The sequence below is a fragment of the Rutidosis leptorrhynchoides genome, chromosome 10 (assembly GCF_046630445.1).
Source record: "Rutidosis leptorrhynchoides isolate AG116_Rl617_1_P2 chromosome 10, CSIRO_AGI_Rlap_v1, whole genome shotgun sequence".
NCBI lineage: Eukaryota > Viridiplantae > Streptophyta > Magnoliopsida > Asterales > Asteraceae > Rutidosis > Rutidosis leptorrhynchoides.
Genome location: NC_092342.1, coordinates 53,557,364 through 53,582,648, shown reverse-complemented (window position 1 = coordinate 53,582,648; position 25,285 = coordinate 53,557,364). Strand labels below are relative to the sequence as shown.

The window sequence follows — 25,285 nt, the reverse complement described above, 5'->3', positions numbered from 1 at the left end:
TGGAAAGCTTCATCAAAAATTTTACATGCGAAGAGATCGAGTAGGAAAGGAAAAGGCGTTGAGGAACCAAGTGGGATTAATTGTGTCACATGTGGTAGTAGAAGATCGAAACTGAGTAAGAAGTCATCGTCGTCTAGGAATAGTAGGAAAAAGGAGGTGAGCCAATTGATATCGGAAAGCAGTATTGGAGTAGAGGAATTCAGCACCAATCTTGGTCTAAAATGGACCAAGAAAGATACGTAAGTATCTTTTTTCTCTGTTCGTATCTTCTTTCTATTAATGAAGATTATCTCCTTAAACATTCGTGGGTTCGGGTCCGGGAAAGAAAGTAAATTTGGTGATGTTAAAAGCTTATGTTTCGTAGAAAGGCCCTCTATTCTAGCGTTGCAAGAAACGAAATGTCATAACCTAGTCGACAATTGGTTATTCGGGCTTTGGGGTTCTATTGATTGTGGGTATGTTCAAAAAGAAATGGTTGGTAAATCGGGCGGACAATTATTAATTTGGGATAAAAACATCTTCGAGGTTTCTAGTGAGTTAATTGGTGACTTTTTTATTGCTATACGGGGAAAATGGAAAAAGTCGGGTAATGAATCGATTATTGTCAATGTGTACGGTCTGCATGATGACGCTAACAAATGTAAATTTTGGGATTCGCTTGACCAGATTTTGTGTATTGATGGTGTGTCGTGGGTCATTTGTGGGGACTTTAACGAGGTTAGAGATAAGTCGGAAAGATTGAATTGTGAATTTTTTGAGAATCGGGCTAAGAGGTTTAACGAGTTCATTGACAGAAATAGTTTAGTGGACATTCCTTTGGGTGGGAGAAAATTTACTAGGGTTAGTGATGATGGGATGAAAATGAGTAAGCTAGATAGATTCTTGGTTTCGGACGACTTTCTTAACCTTTGGACCGATCTAAAAGTGGTGGCTTTAGATAGAAGTGTATCGGACCATTGACCTATTTCGTTGTCGGATGGTGAGGTGGATTTTGGGCCTAAACCGTTCAAAATCTTTGATATTGGTTCCTGGTTAAGGGTATTGACAAGGTTATTGCCGATTCTTGGTCTGGTCCAATGGGGGGTAACCGGAAGGATTGCGTTTTTCGTAACAAGTTAAAAAGATTAAAAGGTGACCTTAAAGAATGGAGTAAAGTTCACTTTGGTAAGCTTGATAGTGAGATTGAGTCGGTTAAAAAGGTAGTAACGGATCTTGAATTGAAAGCTAAAGTAGGTTATTTAAATGATGAAGAGCGAGCTAAATGGCTTAACTCGAGAATAACATGGATGGAAATGGAAAAAATTAAGACAGGGATGCTAAAGCAGAAAGTCCGTGTTCGATGGATGCTTGATGGAGACGAAAACTCAAAATATTTCCATAATTCCTTAAAGAGAAAATATAATAAAAACAACATCCGGGGGATTAATGTTAACGGGTCTTGGTGTGAAAATCCTAACACAATCAAAGAAGTTGCTTTCAACCATTTTAAGAACATTTTCGAGGTGCATAGTTCGGATGGACCAAGCCTGGAAGGGCTATTTTCTGAATCGATTACATCAGCGGATAATGAGCTCTTTGTGACGATCGCTCCAAATCCATATAGACGAACACGTCATTCATCGATTTCATTGCGAGGTATTTGACCTCTATATGATACGTTTTGTAAACATTGCATTCTTTTGAAAAGGCACACCATAAATGAATATTTAAATCAAAGGTTTTCGACATCTGATGATTTCTACATATAGACAATCACCGTAAATAATAGTTTACAATAGTACTTCCATTGACAATGCAGTCAAAATAAGATACATGGTGATGATTTGGTGAACGCAACGTTTCCTTGATAAATATGCCATGTAAGACTCCATGCACATAGCTTGTCTAACATATAAGCAAACAGCGGAAGACTTCTAGGAACCTGAGAATAAACATGCTAATAAGTGTCAACACAAAGGTTGGTGAGTTCATAGTTTTAGTGTTTCGCATAATCTGTATATAAAGGTGGATCACAAGATTTCAGTTGTTTAATCCAGGAACGTTTATCAAAATATTCTACGAAATTGAGCACCCTGGTAACTAAACTTAATGTATATATAATTTGTACCCTTTGTATAATCATCTTAATAATACACGCAAACCAACGTGTACGCTTCTCAAATAGCATACGTCCGTTAAAAGGCTAGTGCTCTAGCTCGGATGGGGATATCAAGCCCTATGGATCCATATACTACTACTCGCGCCCACCAGTTCTTATAACTGGTAGTTACTAGTTACCAAAGCTAAGGGATTTTCGGTTCAAACTCAGTGTAGAATTTAGTATGTACTTGTATCCATTGCGTTTAAAATAAAGTGCATGTATTCTCAGCCCAAAAATGTAGAGAGTAAAAGGGATCTTATGAAACTCACACATATAAATATTGTATATCGGTTAATAAAGCATTTGCATGTATTCTCAGCCCAAAAATGTAGAGAGTAAAAGGGATCTTATGAAACTCACCTTAGCCGCATAAAAAGTCGTTCACCAAAATGTGACCGAAACTCGGATTACCAAATAACCGTAGATCTCAACCTAGAGAACATATGTTGGTCAATAATTGTTTATCAAGCTAGGTCAGGTCATAGTGTATCACAATCCTAATGCTCGAGATCGACATACAATAGTTATCAAAAGTTATTTCAAAAAGTCAATCTGACTTCATACAATAGTTGAATGATCATGGCAATCGAATCATTTTAATATTTCACATAGTTTTCCAATTCTTGTAAAATTAAACTATAGTTTTTATAAGGCTTTAAAATATGATAAAACAATCAGTTTTGACAATTGTTCAATAAAACGAGACGTGCCTTATATAAGATTTCAGTTACTCGGTTGGTAATATTTAAAAATCCATTTTATCAATCTCGTAAACAAGTTTTTTTATATCTTAATTGCAGATTCAAAAGAAATTTCAATTAACGTCAATTATAATTCAGTTGATCATATCTTTTAATCCGTTCATCGAAGCTATTCGATATCTAAATGAAAAGTTATTGATTTTTCACCAGCTTTCCAAAAACATGTATATCATATACCTTTTACCAGTAATATATGTATTTAATTCGTAATTCATTATAACTGTTTAACGACGAAATTTAGCATACAAGCATGTATAAATATATATACTCGAGCACTGGACATGGATACACAATTAATATATAAAAGATAAAATATGAGTGCTTACGTATCAATATTGAGATTCAATATTGTAGGAAAGTACGTAAACGTAACGGAGATGATAAACACTAGGTTTGACTTTACGAGCATAATCCCCAAATCATACCCATAACCTCCATAGCTATAACTCATAATTTCCTTAGCTCTATCCCGCTCGAAAAACCATTTTGAAAGTGACAAGCTCATGACCTCGTCGTAGTATTTTATGTATAATATTACTAAAAATATTAAGATTAATAATAATAATAATAATAATAATCTTAATAATATAATAATAATAATAATAATAATAATAATAATAATAATAATAATAATAATAATAATAATAATAATAATAATAATAATAATTAATATAAATAATAAATAATAATAATATTACACATGGAGTAATATATGTGTAAGAACTCGAGCAGAAACTGGACTTTTATAGGCAACTTTTTAAAATCTGATGCCCATGTGATCGCATGGGTTTTTAGTGTATTTGCCATGCGATCGCATGGCCGCCTGATCCAGCTCAAAATGTTTTTGTTTTCTTGTTTGTCGACATATTATTATATAATATATATAATATATATAATTTAAATAATTAATTATATATTATATTAAATTCATGTGCATAGTTGACTTGTAATTTTCGTTCCGATGACCCGTACGTTGTCACTCAACTTATGTCCCGATTTCGGTTTCTCGAACGCATTTTTGTACGCTTAGAAAACTCGCAATTTACGTTTTGTGACTCGTACCTTTGTCAAAATATAGTCTTAAATTATCAATAAACTATATCATTCAAAGTGTATCTTAAACTTTCGAGTGTTTTGGTAATTTACTTCTATAAATCATTGTCTCGCTATTTGTTGATATATATATAATAACAAATCGTTTTATGACCAAGTTAATATATATTTTCAACATTCATAAACACGTTTTAAATATACGTCGCAAGTTATTCATACAATTAATATTCCAACTTATCATATATATTCAAATAAATATTTAAACCAATAAGTTTAATGTACGGTATTAAACAATTAAAACTTTATTACGTTTTTAAGTTATAGTATATATATGTATCTATTTACATGTAATGGTTCGTGAATCGTTGAGAACAACCGAAGGGTACTTGAATAGTGCAAAAATTTTGAGATTCGGTTTTACAGACTTTGCTTATCGTGTCGGAAACGTTAAATCATTTAAAGATAAAGTTTAAATTTGGTCAGAAATTTCTGGGTCATCACACTCTTAGAAGCTCCCTTTACGGAAGAGGAAATTTGGGAATCGGTCAAATGTTGTGGTAGTTCGAAGGCCCCGGGACCGGATGGGTTCAACTTTGATTTTTTCAAAAAGTTTTGGTCCATAATCAAAGATGATTTGGTAGGTGCAATCAACTGGTTTTGGGTTTTTGGTGAGTTTTCAAAGGGTTGCAATGCTTCTTTTGTTTCCCTTATTCCGAAGAAATCGGATCCACTGAGTTTTAGTGATTATCGTCCGATTAGTCTTATATGCAGTTATTATAAAATTATCGCAAAAATGTTGTCCTTGAGAATTCGTAAAGTGGTACCTCGTCTTGTAGGGATGGAACAAAGTGCGTTTCTTGGGGGTAGATATATTCTTGATGGTGCGTTAGTTGCTAATGAAGTGGTCGAAGATCTTAAACGAAACAAAAAGCACGGCCTAATTTTTAAGGTAGACTTCGAGAAAGCCTTTGATTCACTTAATTGGGATTATCTTCTTGAAGTGATGAAATGTATGGGGTTCGGTACCAAATGGTGCAAGTGGATTTCCTCGTGTCTTAAATCGGCTACAATCTCAATTCTCATAAACGGGTCTCCGACAAGTGAGTTTAATATTAAAAGGAGCGTTCGCCAAGGTGATCCTTTATCGCCTTTTCTTTTTATTATTGCAGCGGAGGGACTTAATATCCTAACGAATAACCATGGATTTCATTACGAAATTGATGTAATGAAATTTAAATACTTTAAATATTTTTGGGCTGAGAATACATGCAATTTATTTTAAACGCGATAAGACACAAGTACATACTAAATTCTACACTGAGTTAAACCGAAAATCCCTTAGCTTTGGTAACTAGTAGCTGCCAGTACATAGGATATGGACTAGTGGGCGCGAATAATTGTATATGGATCCATAGGGCTTGACATCCCCGTCCGAGCTAGAGCGCTAGCCTTTTAACGGACGTATGTTATTTGAGTTTAAGACACGTTGGTTTGCGTGTATTAAAACGAATGGGGTAATTATCACTATAGCGTTAAGTTTAGTTACCAGGGTGCTCTGTTACGTAGAATCTATTGATAAACTTTTGATGAAATCTTGTGGTCTATCTTTATATATGTTTATGACTCGAGCAATTAAACCTATAACTCACCAACATTCGTGTTGACTTTTTAGCATGTTTTATTCTCAGGTCCTTAGAATGCTTCCGCTGTGATGTGCTTGTTGCCTGCATGGAGTCTCTCATGCTTTGTACAAAGTTTATTGCATTCAAAATAAAACTGCGTTGTGTAATAAATAATTGGACTGTGAAGTCAACCTGTAAATTAAAGACTTATGTATTTTGGGGTTTTGCTTATACCTAAGCACTCGCCCACATGTTTATAACTTTCTATGTTTAGAAAGTCACTTATTTTAATGAATGCAATATTTTATCAAAACGTATCATATAGAGGTCAAAACCTCACTGTGGAATCAATGATTAACGTGCTGCGTCAATAGCGATTTTGACGGGTCGTTACAGTTGGTATCCGAGCTTGAGGTCATAGGGAACCAGAAATTACATTATTGTGTTTAACTGATAATTGTTAGGATGCGTTAGTGAGTCTGGACTATGACCATATCTGTTTTTCCTGATTTTTGCTTATTATTTGGTCAAAAACATTATATGTGATATATTTATATGCTAACATAATTGTTGTTTCAATTATGTGATAGATGACTTCCTCTAATCCTATCATTTTGTACGACTCGGAATCGGAAACTGAATCTATTCTATCCACAACTGAAAAGGGCGTTCCAATACCTATTAAAAAAGAAATTGTGTTAGCCGGGGAATCTCAACTCCCGGTAAACCCAGAGGAGGTTCCAGCTCCACCCAGCTTTAGTTTTCCGGAGCCACAGTATCGTTGGCATGGACCCATGATCCCTGGAGTAAACGAGGATCGTCCATTTCTAAACAAATATGGACATTGGTCCAGATATACCGCCGACGGGCGGGTTGTGCCGATTACGCCTGGCAGATTTCGGTTCATGACCACCGGTACATATTCTTGCAGTTCGTCATCATATTCTCCTACACATGACTCAGACAGTTCGTCATCAGACGAGATCAGTAAGGAGGAGGATTTCGCTAATGAAATAAAAGAGATCACTAAGGAGAAATTCCAACTTGCTATAGATAATAAAAACAACCACAATAATAAAATGTCCTTAGTTATTAAAAAAGAACAGGACCATTCAATCCGTAACCACCCTTATTGTATTAAACCCACTGAGGCAACGGGTACCTCAAAACCCCAACTAAAAATAAAATACACTGCCAGAATGTCTGTCGGACCATGTGCACACAAACAATTGGCAGAGAGAACCAAATGGGAAGAAGTTTCTGATAGTTCTGAATGAACGACCTCGCAACCATAAATCTTCCATGCGATATTTTATTGCTTATGTGTGCTACTCTATCTTGTTATGTAAAATAAGCATATGTAAAATATCAGTATTGTATGGTATTGTATTATTTTGGTTTATTAATAATAAATGCATGGAATGATTATTTGTATTATTACTACTTCTTATTATTATTATTACATAATAATGTAGTAACTCGCTATAATTTTTCATAGTGGAATATTATTAGGATTTTAGTAGTTAATTCCTGGTACTAGCTATTATGTATGAACTTAACGGGTAGGTAATACCCTAGAAATAATTATAAAATGCTAATAAGAAGAAAAGGCTTTTATAATAATCGGTTCATATTATTAATATGCTACGATTAACTATTGACAACTCATTTTACCTATAATATTCTATATGATTAAATTATATCTGTTGTGTTTATTGAAGAAACATGTCTCAAATGTCGGATGCTGAGTTTGAGCAACTAGTCGAGAAACGTGTGAATGAAAGAATTGCTGCAACCGAAGCAGCAAAAGCAACAGCCGAAGCAGCAGCCAAAGCAGCAGCCGTAAACACAAACTCACGAAACGGATGCTCATACAAAACTTTTCAAGGATGCAAACCACAGACGTTTAGTGGAACCGAGGGACCAGTCGGTCTAACCCGATGGTTTGAAAAGATGGAGTCCGTTTTCAAAATTAGTAATTGTGCGAACGGAGACAAGTCAAAGTATGCTTCGTGCACGTTGCAAGACGGTGCACTTACTTGGTGGAACAATTATGCTAAAGCGGAAGGAATAGATACGGCATATGATATCTCTTGGGAAGAACTGAAAAAGATGCTAATCGAGGAGTACTGTCCTCGAAACGAGATCAGAAAAATGGAATCTGAGTTACGTAATCTGAAGGTTATCGGCGCGAATCTCAATAACTATGAAAAGCGTTTCATGGAACTAGCCTTGTTGTGTCCCGAATTGGTGCCAAATGAGAAACGAAAGATAGAAATGTATATTGACGGTTTATCGATCAATATCAAAGGAAATGTTACATCATCTGTAATGACCCGGAAATTTTCGATCAAATTTAAACCTTAATCTTTATATGTTCCCGACACGATAAGCAAAATCTGTAATGTTGAGTCTAGAAAGTTTGAAATCTATATTCGGATAATCAGTTACCCTTTGACCAAGCCTGACGATTCACGAACATTTATGTGTATATACAATATATACTTATTAATTGATAACGTTAACAAGGTATTAGATATGTAATATTTGGTTTTGATATAAGATTACTATAGTTATCGGTGAGAGTAAAAGATAATAGAATTTTATAAATATCTGAAACCACTTTTGTAGAATTATTAAAGAGTCATTTCAATAAGAATAAAGATTTTTAACGCTATCTTAAAAGTTAGAATTTTTTTTAGAAACCTTTTGACAAATTGTAAATGTTAACGGTCCGTGATTTTAATAAAAATAAATATTTAAATAAAACGTGTTCATTAAATATATATTTATGTATTTTACGAAATGACTAAATATAATATTTAACTAAATATAAAACGTTTTGAAATTAAATATACTTGGTTAATTAATGAGAGTGTGATTTATATAAGTAAATGACCACAACACTCAAAAGATTAAGTTACACTTTGAGTGGGTTAGTTTTTAATTAATTTAAGTCTAGTTATTGATAAAGGTACATGTCACAAAACGTTTAATTTAAAATAAAATATTTTGACAAACATCGAGACTTTGATTTATAGAAGGAAATGACCACAATGCTCAATTTTATAGGTTACATTTTTCATAAAGTAAATCTTTGATAAATAAATCAAATTATTATTAAAGGTACACGTCACGTAACGTAAAAGGCTAGTTTTCTAAATGTACGAAAGTGCGCTCGAAAAACCGGAAGTGGTACATGAGTCGTGAGACCACGGCCGTGTCATTTTTGTAAAAATTATATTTTTACCATGGGCGTAAATATAATATAATATTTAATTAATTCTAAAGATTAAATATAATATATATTAAATAATATAAAACTATATCATGTATGTATAACATAAGTGTCGGCAGCCATATTTTGTGATTTATGAGCAAGCATGCGAGCGTAAAAAAAAAAAAAAAAAAAAAAAAAAACTTCTTTAAATACCCGAACTCCTCTTTCCCAAATTCATTTCATCAATCTCTCATCTCAACTTCTCTTATATTACTCTGTATCACTTCTTTATTTATTTATTAATTTTATTATTAAGATTATTAATCTTATTATTATTAGTATTAGTATTAGTATTAGTATTATTAGGAGTAATATTACTAGTATTATACATAAAATATTACGACAAGAGGTACGCGCGAGCTATTTCCAAACACGTTTTGAGAGCGGGATAGAGTTAAGGAAATTATGGGTTATAGCTATGGAGGTGATGGGTATGATTCATGGGTATGCTCATGAGGTCAAATTTAGTGTTTGTCATCCCCGTTGTGTCTACATACTTTCCTGCAATATTGAACCTCAATATTGATACGTGAGCACTCATAACTTAACTTTTATTTATTATTAGTGTATCCTTGACTAGTGCTCGAGTATTTAGGATTATGCATGCTTGTATATTTATTTTTGTCAAAATATATTTTAGGATAGAATCTGAATTAGTTACTCATGCGATTGAGATAAGGTATATGATATGCATGTTTTTGGAAAGCTGGCGAAAAATCATAAACTTTTCATTTAGAGATCGAATGGGTTTGATGAACGGATTAGAAGTTATAGTCAATTGAATTTTTTTTTTAAAATGATTATTTTTTTTATTATTACGTCGTTGTTAAAATCATCGTAATTATTATTTGATTATTATCATTATCATCATTATTATTATTATTATTATTATTATTATTATTAATAATTAAAAATAATTAATATATTTATCAAAAACTATCAAATTATTATTTTGATCATTATTATTATTAAAACTATCAATTTATTATCATTAACATTAAAATTATTAATTTTATTATAAGTATTATTTTTAATGGAAATATTATTATTATTATTATAAAATGTTAACTTATCATTTTAGTATATTTTTATATAAAATTTTATTTAGTAATAAATGAATTATATTATTATTTACTCTAATAAATTTTGTAAAAATATTTAAAAATATAAAATAACGATATTTAAGCATGTTGCATATTAGTCTCGAACATTAGAATTGAGGTACACTACGACTTGACCTTAATTGTTAAACAGATATTAAACAATATATAAATATATATAATTAATTTAGGTTCGTGAATCCGAGGCCAACCTTATACGTGTTCAATAATGTTATATGTATTTTTACTACAAAATACAGTATGGTGAGTTTCATTTGCTCCCTTTTTAATTGCTTTTGCAATATATATTTTTGGGCTGAGAATACATGCGCTGCTTTTATAAATGTTTACGAAATAGACACAAGTACTTAAAAATATATTCTACGTTGAGTTGTACCACTGGCATACTTCCCTGTAGCTTGGTAACTACTATTTACATGCGGTATTGTAAACGCGAATCCTGTTGATAGATCTATCGGGCCTGAAAACCCCAACCGGACTGGACGACCAGTATTCAACGGTTGCACAGTACTTCGTTTCGGTGACTACACTTGGTACGGTGTAGTGAGATTTCATAATAAAGGGAATATGCGACGTGATTAAATGTTAAGTATGATTACCAAGTGCTCAACCACTTAGAATGCTTTACATACACTTGCGAGTGTATTATGTTTATGATTATGAAATCTTGTGGTCTATTAATATATTGAAATAACTGATACGATAAACCTATGAACTCACCAACCTTTTGGTTGACACTTTTAAGCATGTTTATTCTCAGGTACGAATTAAGTCTTCCGCTGTGCATTTGCTCATTTTAAGGACATTACTTGGAGTCGATCATCGCAATGGGACCAAATGTTGATGACTTCGTCCAGATGGATTAGGACGGGTCGTTTCATCATCCAAACCGAATACGATGCAGGAAGCCATGACAATGGCACACCAACTCATTGACCAGATCACAGAGAGTTCGATTAAGGCACCAATTACCGAAGTCAAGACAACTGAAGGAAAGAGGAAATGGGAAGACTATAAGGGCAAAAGTACTCACCTGAAGAAACAAGAAACTTTTAAAGGTAAACAAGATGGGGCAACTGCAAGTCCAAACTATAAGGGACCCCATCCGTTCTGCAAAAGATGTTACACACATCATGCAGGTTATTGCCAAGTGGTCTGTGATAAGTGCAACAAGAAAGGACATGTGGCGAAAGATTGTTATGCCACCGTTTCTGAAGTAAAGACAAAACTGACCGATGTCAAGAAATGTTTTGGATGCGGGAAGTCTGGTCACTTTATAAATCAATGCCCTGATAAGGAGAAGAACAAAGAACCCGCACGTGGGAGAGCATTTAATGTTAGTGCCAGTAAAGCACGTGAGGATCCTAATCTTGTCACGGGTACGTTTACCGTTAATAATCAACTAGCTTCTATTATGTTTGATACGGGTGCAGATAGAAGTTATATGTGTAAAGACTTTAGTTCTAAACTAAAATGTGCATCATTACCTCTAGACGATAAATATACTATAGAATTAGCTAATGGTAAACTGATAAAAGCCGATAAAATTTGCCATGATTGCGAAATGAATCTCGCTGGTGAAACCTTCAAAATCGATTTGATACCCGTAGAATTAGGAAGTTTTGACGTAATCGTTGGCATGGACTGGATGTCCAAAACAAGAGCGGAAGTTGTTTGCGCTGAGAAAGCAATCCGCATCCCTCGTAAGGATGAAACGTCATTAATGATTTATGGGGAGAAGAGCAACTCAAAGCTGAACTTTATCAGCTGTATGAAGGCCCAGAAACTTATAAGAAAAGGTTGTTATGCTATTTTGGCACACGTAAAGAAGATCGATACTGAAGAAAGAAGCATTAATGACATGCCGGTTGTAAGAGAATATCCCGGAGTATTTCCAGAAGAATTACCGGGGCTACCTCCACACAGATGTGTAGAATTCCAGATTGATCTCATACCAGGAGCTGCACCTGTAGCCCGATCTCCATATAGACTTGCACCTTCAGAAATGCAAGAATTACAAGACCAGTTGCAAGAATTATCGGACCGTGGATTTATTCGTCCTAATTTTTCACCTTGGGGTGCTCCTATTCTGTTCGTCAAGAAGAAGGATGGATCTATGAGAATGTGCATAGATTACCGAGAATTAAACAAATTAACGATCAAGAATCGGTACCCATTACCGAGGATTGATGATTTGTTTGATCAATTGCAAGGATCAAGTGTTTATTCTAAGATTGATCTACGCTCCGGATATCATCAACTGAGAGTGAAGGAAGAAGATGTTCCTAAAACCGCGTTCAGAACCCGTTACGGTCACTATGAGTTTCTAGTCATGCCTTTTGGATTAACTAATGCTCTAGCAGTATTCATGGATCTAATGAATCGCATCTGTAGACCGTATTTAGACAAATTTTTCATTGTTTTTATCGACGACATATTGATTTACTCGAAGAACAAGGAAGAACATGAGCAACACTTAAGACTGGTACTGGAGATACTCAAGAAAGAAGAATTGTACGCAAAATTTTCGAAGTGTGATTTCTGGTTACAAGAAGTACAATTTTTGGGCCATGTTGTCAGTAAACATGGAATTAAAGTTGACCCCGCCAAGATCGAAGCCATTAGTAAATGGGAAACACCGAAGACTCCAACACAAATTCGACAATTCTTAGGTCTTGCTGGTTACTACCGAAGATTCATTCAAGATTTCTCTAGAATCGCCAAACCCTTAACTGCATTGACTCAAAAGGGAAAGAAGTATGATTGGTCCACGGAACAGGAATCCTCATTCCAGTTATTAAAGAAGAAGTTAACGTCTGCACCCATTTTGTCATTACCGGAAGGAAATGATGATTTCGTGATCTATTGTGATGCTTCACGCCAAGGTTTAGGATGTGTATTAATGCAACGCACAAAAGTTATCGCATATGCCTCACGGCAACTAAAAATTCATGAAAAGAACTATACGACGCACGATTTGGAACTTGGAGCAGTAGTTTTTGCACTCAAAATATGGAGACACTATCTATATGGCACCAAGTGTACAGTGTACACCAACCATAAGAGTCTTCAGCATATTTTTGATCAAAAACAACTCAATATGAGGCAACGTCGCTGGGTAGAGTTGTTAAACGATTACGATTGTGAAATCCGTTACCACCCCGGAAAAGCTAATGTTGTAGCTGATGCCCTAAGTCGAAAAGAAAGAGTAAAACCTCTTAGGGTCCGAGCTTTGAATATTACAATTCGTACTGATCTCACAAAGCAAATTCAAGCAGCACAGTTAGAAGCTTTAAAAGAAGAAAACGAAAAAGGTGAAATGAGCAAAGGGTTAGAAAAACAACTTGAAGTAAAAGCCGATGGAACCCTGTATTTTGCTGGTAGGATATGGGTACCAAGACATGGTAACCTAAGGCAACTAGTACTAGATGAAGCACACAAAACGAGGTACTCAATTCACCCAGGAAATGGGAAAATGTACCACGATCTCAAGAAGTTCTATTGGTGGCCTAATATGAAGACAGAAATTGCTACTTATGTAAGCAAATGTTTGACGTGTGCAAAGGTTAAAGCTGAACACCAAAAGCCGTCAGGATTACTGCAACAACCAGAAATTCCACAGTGGAAATGGGAAAGAATAACCATGGATTTCATTACGAAATTGCCAAGGACTGCAAGTAGTCATGATACTATTTGGGTGATAGTTGATCGTCTAACTAAATCAGCTCACTTTCTACCAATAAAGGAGACAGACAGTATAGAGAAATTAGCACGCCTATATTTGAAGGAAGTAGTTTCCAGGCATGGTGTACCCATCTCTATCATATCTGATCGCGACACCCGATTCACATCACGTTTCTGGCAGCCATTACAAAAAGCATTGGGAACTCGATTAGATATGAGCACCGCTTATCACCCACAGACAGATGGTCAAAGTGAAAGAACAATACAAACATTGGAAGACATGTTACGGGCATGCGTGATTGACTTTGGAACCAGTTGGGATCGACACTTACCGTTGGTAGAATTTTCATACAATAACAGCTATCATACGAGCATCAACGCAGCGCCATTTGAAGCACTTTACTGTAGAAAGTGCAGATCCCCTATCTGTTGGAGTGAAGTAGGAGAAAGACAACTTACTGGACCAGAAATTATTCATGAAACCACCGAAAAGATCATTCAAATACAACAGCGATTAAAAACGGCCATGAGTCGCCAAAAGAGTTATGCTGATGTAAGAAGAAAACCGCTAGAATTTCAAGTGGGCGACAAAGTCATGTTGAAAGTGTCACCCTGGAAAGGCGTTGTACGATTCGGTAAACGAGGAAAGCTAAGTCCTAGGTACGTAGGACCCTTTGAAATCACCGAAAGAATTGGAACAATTGCTTATCGATTAAAGCTACCGCAAGAACTTAGTAGTGTTCACAACACATTTCACGTGTCAAATTTGAAGAAATGTTTAGCTGAAGAGGATGTCGTAATTCCTCTTGACGAAATACGAATCAATGATAAACTCCATTTTATCGAAGAACCTGTTGAAATCATGGACCGTGAGGTCAAACAATTAAAACAAAGCAAAATACCGATAGTTAGGGTTCGTTGGAACGCAAGACGAGGACCCGAGTTTACTTGGGAACGTGAAGATCAGATGAAGCAAAAGTATCCACATTTGTTCACTGATATCGCTCATGAAACAGGTACTACTCAAAATTTCGGGACGAAATTTTCTTTAACGGGGAGGTACTGTGATGACCCGAAAATTTTTGACTTATTTAAACCAATTCTCTATACGATTTATTATTTTAACACGTTAAACAAAGTCTGTTAGATTGAGTCTCAAAATTTTAGAACTGTTACATATATACAATTACCTTTGACTACTCTCGACGATTCATGAACAATTATATGTATGTATATATATATGTACAAGTAAAAATGACTTTCCTACAGTAAAAATTACTTTGCTACAGTAAAACACAATTTGCTACAGTAAAACACTATTTGCTACAGTGAAACCGTATTTTGCTACAGTGCTACAGTGAAAACGAGTTTGCTACAGTAAACACTATTTGCTACAGTAAAACACTATTTGCTACAGTAAACACTATTTGCTACAGTAAAATATTCAAATAAATATTTAAACCAATAAGTTTAATGTACGGTATTAAACAATTAAAACTTTATTACGTTTTTAAGTTATAGTATATATATGTATCTATTTACATGTAATGGTTCGTGAATCGTTGAGAACAACCGAAGGGTACTTGAATAGTTCAAAAATTTTGAGATTCGGTTTTACAGACTTTGCTTATCGTGTCGGAAACGTTAAATCATTTAAAGATAAAGTTTAAATTTGGTCAGAAATTTCTGGGTCATCACACTCTTAGAAGCTCCCTTTACGGAAGAGGAAATTTGGGAATCGGTCAAATGTTGTGGTAGTTCGAAGGCCCCGGGACCGGATGGGTTCAACTTTGATTTTTTCAAAAAGTTTTGGTCCATAATCAAAGATGATTTGGTAGGTGCAATCAACTGGTTTTGGGTTTTTGGTGAGTTTTCAAAGGGTTGCAATGCTTCTTTTGTTTCCCTTATTCCGAAGAAATCGGATCCACTGAGTTTTAGTGATTATCGTCCGATTAGTCTTATATGCAGTTATTATAAAATTATCGCAAAAATGTTGTCCTTGAGAATTCGTAAAGTGGTACCTCGTCTTGTAGGGATGGAACAAAGTGCGTTTCTTGGGGGTAGATATATTCTTGATGGTGCGTTAGTTGCTAATGAAGTGGTCGAAGATCTTAAACGAAACAAAAAGCACGACCTAATTTTTAAGGTAGACTTCGAGAAAGCCTTTGATTCGCTTAATTGGGATTATCTTCTTGAAGTGATGAAATGTATGGGGTTCGGTACCAAATGGTGCAAGTGGATTTCCTCGTGTCTTAAATCGGCTACAATCTCAATTCTCATAAACGGGTCTCCGACAAGTGAGTTTAATATTAAAAGGAGCGTTCGCCAAGGTGATCCTTTATCGCCTTTTCTTTTTATTATTGCAGCGGAGGGACTTAATATCCTAACGAATAACCATGGATTTCATTACGAAATTGATGTAATGAAATTTAAATACTTTAAATATTTTTGGGCTGAGAATACATGCAATTTATTTTAAACGCGATAAGTCACAAGTACATACTAAATTCTACACTGAGTTAAACCGAAAATCCCTTAGCTTTGGTAACTAGTAGCTGCCAGTACATAGGATATGGACTAGTGGGCGCGAATAATTGTATATGGATCCATAGGGCTTGACATCCCCGTCCGAGCTAGAGCGCTAGCCTTTTAACGGACGTATGTTATTTGAGTTTAAGACACGTTGGTTTGCGTGTATTAAAACGAATGGGGTAATTATCACTATAGCGTTAAGTTTAGTTACCAGGGTGCTCTGTTACGTAGAATCTATTGATAAACTTTTGATGAAATCTTGTGGTCTATCTTTATATATGTTTATGACTCGAGCAATTAAACCTATAACTCACCAACATTCGTGTTGACTTTTTAGCATGTTTTATTCTCAGGTCCTTAGAATGCTTCCGCTGTGATGTGCTTGTTGCCTGCATGGAGTCTCTCATGCTTTATACAAAGTTTATTGCCTGATCATATCTTTTAATCCGTTCATCGAAGCTATTCGATATCTAAATGAAAAGTTATTGATTTTTCGCCAGCTTTCCAAAAACATGTATATCATATACCTTTTACCAGTAATATATGTATTTAATTCGTGATTCATTATAACTGTTTAACGACGAAATTTAGCATACAAGCATGTATAAATATATATACTCGAGCACTGGACATGGATACACAATTAATATATAAAAGATAAAATATGAGTGCTTACGTATCAATATTGAGATTCAATATTGTAGGAAAGTACGTAAACGTAACGGAGATGATAAACACTAGGTTTGACTTTACGAGCATAATCCCCAAATCATACCCATAACCTCCATAGCTATAACTCATAATTTCCTTAGCTCTATCCTGCTCGAAAAACCATTTTGAAAGTGACAAGCTCATGACCTCGTCGTAGTATTTTATGTATAATATTACTAAAAATATTAAGATTAATAATAATAATAATAATAATCTTAATAATATAATAATAATAATAATAATAATAATAATAATAATAATAATAATAATAATAATAATAATAATAATAATAATAATAATTAATATAAATAATAAATAATAATAATATTACACATGGAGTAATATATGTGTAAGAACTCGAGCAGAAACTGGACTTTTATAGGCAACTTTTTGAAATCTGATGCCCATGCGATCGCATGGGTTTTTAGTGTATTTGCCATGCGATCGCATGGCCGCCTGATCCAGCTCAAAATGTTTTTGTTTTCTTGTTTGTCGACATATTATTATATAATATATATAATATATATAATTTAAATAATTAATTATATATTATATTAAATTCATGTGCATAGTTGACTTGTAATTTTCGTTCCGATGACCCGTACGTTGTCACTCAACTTATGTCCCGATTTCGGTTTCTCGAACGCATTTTTGTACGCTTAGAAAACTCGCAATTTACGTTTTGTGACTCGTACCTTTGTCAAAATATAGTCTTAAATTATCAATAAACTATATCATTCAAAGTGTATCTTAAACTTTCGAGTGTTTTGGTAATTTACTTCTATAAATCATTGTCTCGCTATTTGTTGATATATATATATAATAACAAATCGTTTTATGACCAAGTTAATATATATTTTCAACATTCATAAACACGTTTTAAATATACGTCGCAAGTTATTCATACAATTAATATTCCAACTTATCATATATATTCAAATAAATATTTAAACCAATAAGTTTAATGTACGGTATGAAACAATTAAAACTTTATTACGTTTTCAAGTTATAGTATATATATGTATCTATTTACATGTAATGGTTCGCGAATCGTTGAGAACAACCGAAGGGTACTTGAATAGTTCAAAAATTTTGAGATTCGGTTTTACAGACTTTGCTTATCGTGTCGAAAACGTTAAATCATTTAAAGATAAAGTTTAAATTTGGTCAGAAATTTCTGGGTCATCACAGTACCTACCCGTTAAAGAAATTTCGTCCCAAAATTTGAGTGAGGTTGTCATGGCTAACAATAAAAATGTTTTTATGACGAATATGAGTCGATAAATAGAGTTTTATCACCGTTGAATAATATGGATAAAACAATCCAATTACTTGAAGCGTATGAGAGAAGCCGTCGTAATAAAGTGAAATGGAGAATAGAGATTCATCTTAACTTTTGACGTATTAACGATTGATTTTCGGAATTTAAGGAATAGAAAATCTTCATAATCTATATAAGATTTGATTCTTCGGAATTTGTGGAAATTTTGATTTTCTTTGATTAAATGCGTAATCTGCCTCGATTGCTATGTCTGATATTTCGCTATAAATTGACCTCTTCCGTTTCATTTCTTTCACCACTCCTACATTTTCTTTCTTATTTCATACATCCCAATAGATTGTGAAAATGCTTAATCCAGTTCTGATTCTTGATATTTTCTTGGCTATCGTATCCTTCATTCTTCTTTTTCATCTGCCACCAGAGGAGGTTATTTTCTTCTACTATTACCTTGGGGTTATAGTGTTTTTCATTCTCCCGTGTCTTTATATTGCTATACGCATTGATATACACGGTTTGTAATTTCATGTTTGTTATCGGGCTTTATATCTCCCCTTATATTTCAATGTCCCTACTTCCGTCTTCTATAATCATTGTCATTCACGGTTAATACTCCCTCTTATTTGCTGCGATTTATACTCCAATTTCTATTTCGGAGCTTTGTCCCTTCGTTTCTTCTTCTTGCGATTAGGCATCTCTTGTAATGGTCCAGAATTCGTAGTTATGGAGTTTTGGATAAACATAGTTAATGTTCTAAGAAAGAAACGGTAATGGCACAATCTGACTTGTCAAATTACCAGAATATCCGGAAAACACCGAATCATCAAGAAATATATTTTCTTGATATATTTAGAGATTATATGGAATGAAAGAGTTATGTAACATGGTTTATGATGAGGGTGGGATCTGTGAACCTTTATCAAGTTCCATTAGAAACTCAGCATGACTTACTGTAATATAATCACGTTGATCAAGTGTCATTATATTATACTAACTCATGCTTCAATTCCCAACATTACTTTAAAACATCTATTTTTTGAATTTTTTTAGATTTTAGAAACTAAAATAGTTTCTTTTATGATGTAACAAAGATAGCGCGAAGAGATGAATGATTTCAGATAAGAATGGTTATAAAAAAAATATCTTCAGAAATATGGAGGATATTTATAATGGAAGATACGATGATATCTTAGAATATTTAAGATAAGATGATGATGAAGAATATTGTCCGCAAAGGTTTTAGAGTAAGGAGCAAGGTATTTGCGAAGGATTTCAGCAGACACCGAATCATTTGTATTCTTTGAAGGTAGATTTCGTTTTTGTGATTTGTCCACAGCCTCCTTCATGGTCTGCTCAATCCGTTTTCCAGTTCCAAACCTTCTCTTTTCTCAGCTTTACCACCATACTATTCTTTATCATCAAACTTTTGACTGTTAAGGTCGTTTACAGTTTTTGCTGCTTCATCAGCATTTTTCCAAAATAAGGAGAACTAGTTTCGTAGTTTGGGGTGTTTTTCAGAAACTTCACATTCGAAGTATGTAAGTCTAGAAGATAGATGTTATCTATATATAACTGTTGTCGTAGAAAATGCTGCGAGATTCAAAATACTGATTGATAATTCTCGGTGGTTAGTATGGCATTTATTGTTACAAGATGTGGATGAGTACATGATAGGGTTTCAATGAGTATAAGGATTTTTCGAAAGGTTAAGGATTAATAAAGTTGTTGATAAATTTACTGCTAATGTGGTGGAACATGAAAGGTTCCCTGGTAACAAGAACGTATATGTCAAGGTTATAATAAGGCTAATCTAAAAAGTCGAAGTTGATTAGTTGGAAGTGTGATAAAACTGGATACTTTGAAAAGGGATTGCAAGATTATTTTCGGTAAAAACAACGCTAAAGGATCTTGCAAAGTTTTGAAGTCAAAGTATAGCTTTGAAAGATGTAGAGATCTAAGAATGATGTTACTAGTTCAGAGTTATGACTTGGATTCTGTTCTGTCAGAATATGTAATCAAATTTGGATGAGGATGGTTGCTTTGATTTTTATAAAAGAATATATATTGTTGTGAAAGTAGTGAGTATAGTTGATGATTTGTTGAATCAGAATCGAAGAATGTAACATATTAATTGTGAATTTATATATCTCTCGGGTATTACCTACCCGTTAAAATATTCTCACCATTATCAGTTTGTATAAAAGAATTTTCTTAATTACAATCTTCATGTAAAATATATCTACATATATATTTTCCTTAGATGTAATCATGGATTTAATGAGTTAACATAATATTAATCTCATCTGGTTTTTGACTAGGACTAGAATATATAATCTCTAAAACTTTTAGAAACTACATATTCTCTGCAAAATATTTCTTCGATGAAGTTATGAATCAATACTTCATCGTTTGTTGTTGTTGGTATTCCTTGGTATCTGTGGTGCGTATGACGTTGATGTTCAAGGTACATATTGTGATGTTGAGGCTTGCGGTGCGGATGTTGTTGGTGGTGGTAATGGTACTGTTGGTGTTGTTGTCGGTGGTATTGTTGATGCCGGTGATTCTGCTGGTGCTTATAACCTTTGCACCATATTCTCCAAAGCCACTACCCGAGTGCGAAGCTTGTTGACTTCTTCTACTACACCGGGATGATTGTCGGTTCGGACGAGCGGATGAATAAGATTCAGAATTTGAGATAGTATATTATCGTGACGAGATACTCTGGAAATGAGAGAAAAAATAGTGCCTCGAACAGGTTCGCCAGTAAGTGCTTCAGGTTCTTCGCCAAGAGGGAAATGTGGTGAATGGAAGGGATCACCTTCTTCTTGTCTCCAATGACTAAGCAGGCTACGAACCCATCCCCAATTCATCCAGAATAGGTGATGGCTGATTAGTTGATCCATTCCGGTTACACTGTCTTCGGAATTCAGGTGAATATCCATATCGGAATAGCTGTCAAAGTTTAAGGAATTTGAACTAGATACGGGATCCACCTTGTATAATTAGGGAGATGATTTTTGATATGAATTATATTATAGAATTTAGTTTGGTATTCTTCAATACATAATTTAAATATGTATATATAATACCAAATTCCATAAATCACGGAGAAATTTTAGGAAGATGTCAGGAAAAGTTTACAGTAACAGATACGCTAAGATATGAATTTTTGTCTATACACTATTTATGCAATAAATGCAGGAAAACGTGTCTAGACTTAAGAATGATAAGCATGTAATATCCGACAAGAAATGATAATCAAAACTTTTAACATGCAGACACGGTCGAAGTCCAGACTTACTAATGCATCCTAACAACTATCAGTTAGACACACTCGTGCAAGACCTGGTTCACTAGGACCAACGCTCTGATACCAACTGTGACGATCACTCCAAATCCATATAGACGAAAACGTCATTCATCGATTTCATTGCGAGCTATTTGACCTCTATATGATACGTTTTGTAAACATTGCATTCTTTTGAAAAGGCACGCCATAAATGAATATTTAAATCAAAGGTTTTCGACATCTGATGATTTCTACATATAGACAATCACCGTAAATAATAGTTTACAATAGTACTTCCATTGACAATGCAGTCAAAATAAGATACATGGTGATGATTTGGTGAACGCAACGTTTCCTTGATAAATATGCCATGTAAGACTCCATGCACATAGCTTGTCTAACATATAAGCAAATAGCGGAAGACTTCTAGGAACCTGAGAATAAACATGCTAATAAGTGTCAACACAAAGGTTGGTGAGTTCATAGTTTTAGTGTTTCGCATAATCTGTATATAAAGGTGGATCACAAGATTTCAGTTGTTTAATCCAGGAACGTTTATCAAAATATTCTACGAAATTGAGCACCCTGGTAACTAAACTTAATGTATATATAATTTGTACCCTTTGTATAATCATCTTAATAATACACGCAAACCAACGTGTACGCTTCTCAAATAGCATACGTCCGTTAAAAGGCTAGTGCTCTAGCTCGGACGGGGATATCAAGCCCTATGGATCCATATACTACTACTCGCGCCCACCAGTTCTTATAACTGGTAGTTACTAGTTACCAAAGCTAAGGGATTTTCGGTTCAAACTCAGTGTAGAATTTAGTATGTACTTGTATCCATTGCGTTTAAAATAAAGTGCATGTATTCTCAGCCCAAAAATGTAGAGAGTAAAAGGGATCTTATGAAACTCACACATATAAATATTGTATATCGGTTAATAAAGCATTTGCATGTATTCTCAGCCCAAAAATGTAGAGAGTAAAAGGGATCTTATGAAACTCACCTTAGCCGCATAAAAAGTCGTTCACCAAAATGTGACCGAAACTCGGATTACCAAATAACCGTAGATCTCAACCTAGAGAACATATGTTGGTCAATAATTGTTTATCAAGCTAGGTCAGGTCATAGTGTATCACAATCCTAATGCTCGAGATCGACATACAATAGTTATCAAAAGTTATTTCAAAAAGTCAATCTGACTCCATACAATAGTTGAATGATCATGGCAATCGAATCATTTTAATATTTCACATAGTTTTCCAATTCTTGTAAAATTAAACTATAGTTTTTATAAGGCTTTAAAATATGATAAAACAATCAGTTTTGACAATTGTTCAATAAAACGAGACGTGCCTTATATAAGATTTCAGTTACTCGGTTGGTAATATTTAAAAATCCATTTTATCAATCTCGTAAACAAGTTTTTTTATATCTTAATTGCAGATTCAAAAGCAATTTCAATTAACGTCAATTATAATTCAGTTGATCATATCTTTTAATCCGTTCATCGAAGCTATTCGATATCTAAATGAAAAGTTATTGATTTTTCGCCAGCTTTCCAAAAACATGTATATCATATACCTTTTACCAGTAATATATGTATTTAATTCGTGATTCATTATAACTGTTTAACGACGAAATTTAGCATACAAGCATGTATAAATATATATACTCGAGCACTGGACATGGATACACAATTAATATATAAAAGATAAAATATGAGTGCTTACGTATCAATATTGAGATTCAATATTGTAGGAAAGTACGTAAACGTAACGGAGATGATAAACACTAGGTTTGACTTTACGAGCATAATCCCCAAATCATACCCATAACCTCCATAGCTATAACTCATAATTTCCTTAGCTCTATCCCGCTCGAAAAACCATTTTGAAAGTGACAAGCTCATGACCTCGTCGTAGTATTTTATGTATAATATTACTAAAAATATTAAGATTAATAATAATAATAATAATAATAATAATCTTAATAATATAATAATAATAATAATAATAATAATAATAATAATAATTAATATAAATAATAAATAATAATAATATTACACATGGAGTAATATATGTGTAAGAACTCGAGCAGAAACTGGACTTTTATAGGCAACTTTTTGAAATCTGATGCCCATGCGATCGCATGGGTTTTTAGTGTATTTGCCATGCGATCGCATGGCCGCCTGATCCAGCTCAAAATGTTTTTGTTTTCTTGTTTGTCGACATATTATTATATAATATATATAATATATATAATTTAAATAATTAATTATATATTATATTAAATTCATGTGCATAGTTGACTTGTAATTTTCGTTCCGATGACCCGTACGTTGTCACTCAACTTATGTCCCGATTTCGGTTTCTCGAACGCATTTTTGTACGCTTAGAAAACTCGCAATTTACGTTTTGTGACTCGTACCTTTGTCAAAATATAGTCTTAAATTATCAATAAACTATATCATTCAAAGTGTATCTTAAACTTTCGAGTGTTTTGGTAATTTACTTCTATAAATCATTGTCTCGCTATTTGTTGATATATATATAATAACAAATCATTTTATGACCAAGTTAATATATATTTTCAACATTCATAAACACGTTTTAAATATACGTCGCAAGTTATTCATACAATTAATATTCCAACTTATCATATATATTCAAATAAATATTTAAACCAATAAGTTTAATGTACGGTATTAAACAATTAAAACTTTATTACGTTTTTAAGTTATAGTATATATATGTATCTATTTACATGTAATGGTTCGTGAATCGTTGAGAACAACCGAAGGGTACTTGAATAGTTCAAAAATTTTGAGATTCGGTTTTACAGACTTTGCTTATCGTGTCGGAAACGTTAAATCATTTAAAGATAAAGTTTAAATTTGGTCAGAAATTTCTGGGTCATCACACTCTTAGAAGCTCCCTTTACGGAAGAGGAAATTTGGTAATCGGTCAAATCTTGTGGTAGTTCGAAGGCCCCGGGACCGGATGGGTTCAACTTTGATTTTTTCAAAAAGTTTTGGTCCATAATCAAAGATGATTTGGTAGGTGCAATCAACTGGTTTTGGGTTTTTGGTGAGTTTTCAAAGGGTTGCAATGCTTCTTTTGTTTCCCTTATTCCGAAGAAATCGGATCCACTGAGTTTTAGTGATTATCGTCCGATTAGTCTTATATGCAGTTATTATAAAATTATCGCAAAAATGTTGTCCTTGAGAATTCGTAAAGTGGTACCTCGTCTTGTAGGGATGGAACAAAGTGCGTTTCTTGGGGGTAGATATATTCTTGATGGTGCGTTAGTTGCTAATGAAGTGGTCGAAGATCTTAAACGAAACAAAAAGCACGGCCTAATTTTTAAGGTAGACTTCGAGAAAGCCTTTGATTCGCTTAATTGGGATTATCTTCTTGAAGTGATGAAATGTATGGGGTTCGGTACCAAATGGTGCAAGTGGATTTCCTCGTGTCTTAAATCGGCTACAATCTCAATTCTCATAAATGGGTCTCCGACAAGTGAGTTTAATATTAAAAGGAGCGTTCGCCAAGGTGATCCTTTATCGCCTTTTCTTTTTATTATTGCAGCGGAGGGACTTAATATCCTAACGAAAGTGGCGGTTGAGAGAGGAATGTATAAAGGGGTGGAGGTGGGTAAAGATAAAGTCGTCATCTCCCATTTGCAATATGCGGATGATACGATTTTTTTTGGCGAATGGAGTAGACGTAATGCGTGAAATTTAATGTACTTGTTGGAATGTTTTGAACGGGCTTCGAGGTTGAAGGTTAATTATAATAAAAGTC

At 33.9% G+C, this 25,285-nt stretch overlaps 1 protein-coding gene across 1 annotated transcript; it reads left to right on the top strand.

The window, feature by feature from the left end:
- Positions 1–279: 279 nt before the first annotated feature.
- LOC139870281 (uncharacterized) lies at positions 280–24,634 on the top strand. Its single transcript, XM_071858114.1, has 3 exons — positions 280–945; positions 1,038–1,577; positions 24,542–24,634. The coding sequence occupies exons 1-3, from the start codon at positions 280–282 to the stop codon at positions 24,632–24,634; spliced, it is 1,299 nt and encodes a 432-aa protein (XP_071714215.1).
- Positions 24,635–25,285: the final 651 nt, after the last annotated feature.